This window comes from Bos indicus x Bos taurus, chromosome 15, assembly GCF_003369695.1.
Source record: "Bos indicus x Bos taurus breed Angus x Brahman F1 hybrid chromosome 15, Bos_hybrid_MaternalHap_v2.0, whole genome shotgun sequence".
Taxonomy (NCBI): Eukaryota; Metazoa; Chordata; class Mammalia; order Artiodactyla; family Bovidae; genus Bos; species Bos indicus x Bos taurus.
Window position 1 is genome coordinate 1,263,719 of NC_040090.1, and position 1,194 is coordinate 1,264,912.

General features: G+C 48.7%; 1 protein-coding gene across 1 annotated transcript; it reads right to left on the reverse strand.

The window, feature by feature from the left end:
• LOC113905976 (olfactory receptor 4D10-like) lies at window positions 1-936 on the reverse strand. The gene has a single exon (XM_027564011.1). It carries the CDS (start codon window positions 934-936, stop codon window positions 1-3), a length of 936 nt encoding a protein of 311 aa, XP_027419812.1.
• Window positions 937-1,194: the final 258 nt, after the last annotated feature.

Consider the following 1,194-nt stretch of genomic DNA (forward strand, 5'->3'; position numbering starts at 1 on the left):
TTATCCCTTTTCAAACAGCATGAATCTTCTCCTTAGTCTTTTCATGGCTGCCTTCATCTCCTGGTTCCTCAGGGTGTAGATCAGGGGGTTCAGGACAGGAATGATGACAGTGAGGTTGATGGAGACAGCTCTGTCCATGGGGAGGGTGGAGAAGGGGCGGGCGTAGACGTAGATGCAGGGCACGAAGTGCAGGGTGACCACCGTGATGTGGGCGGTGCAGGTGGAGATGGCTTTCCCCCTGCCCTCCCCAGCCTGAGACCTTATTAATAATAATATGACCATATACGATACAAGGAGGAAGACGAACCACAGGGTGGTGAGCAGTCCGCTGTTGGAAATCATCAGGAGCTCAAGGACAGCAGTGTCTGTGCAGGCGAGTGTGAGCACCTGGGGGACGTCGCAGTAGAAAGTGTCCAGGACATTGGGTCCACAGAAGGGGAGAGGGAGTAACAGGGAGATCTGCACAATGGAGTGGACGAAGCCCCCTGCCCAGGAGGCCACTATCAACCCAATGCAACGCCCCCGACTCATGATGGTCACGTAGTGCAGGGGCTTAGTGATGGCCACGTACCGATCCAGTGCCATCAGCGACAAAGAAAATACATCCACCCCTCCAATAAGATGGAAGAAAAACATCTGGGTGAAGCAGCCATTGAAGGAGATGGCCTTTCTCTGGACCAGAAGGTCTGCCAGGACCTTAGGGGTGGTGATGGAGGAAAAGCAGATGTCAGCAACAGACAAATTCCGGAGCAAAAAGTACATGGGGATGTGAAGGCAAGAGTCCCAGGTCACCGTGACCATGATGAGGAGGTTTCCCAGCAGAGTGGTGATGTACACCAAAAGGAGGAAGAGAAATAAGACCAAGCTCAGTTCTTGATTCTGGGTCAGGCCGAGGAAAATAAATTCTTTCACCCTGGTGCCGTTTCCCAGCTCCATGGACTCATCCTGTTTCTGTCTGTATTCTGAAGTCTACTTCATATGGCAGTGCTCAGCTATTCATTTTGTTTTCTTCTATGAATGCAATTCAGGTATTCCTCAGGTTGCTGCAGTGTTTGCAACGTGTTGAATTGTCCAAATTTTTAAGATTGCAATCTGCTTGGTGATTCAATCAAATTATCATATGAGAAATCATTCAGTCAATTGTTTTCCCATAAAACTATTTTTGAAAAGAAAAAGTATTTGTGTTAAGTAGAG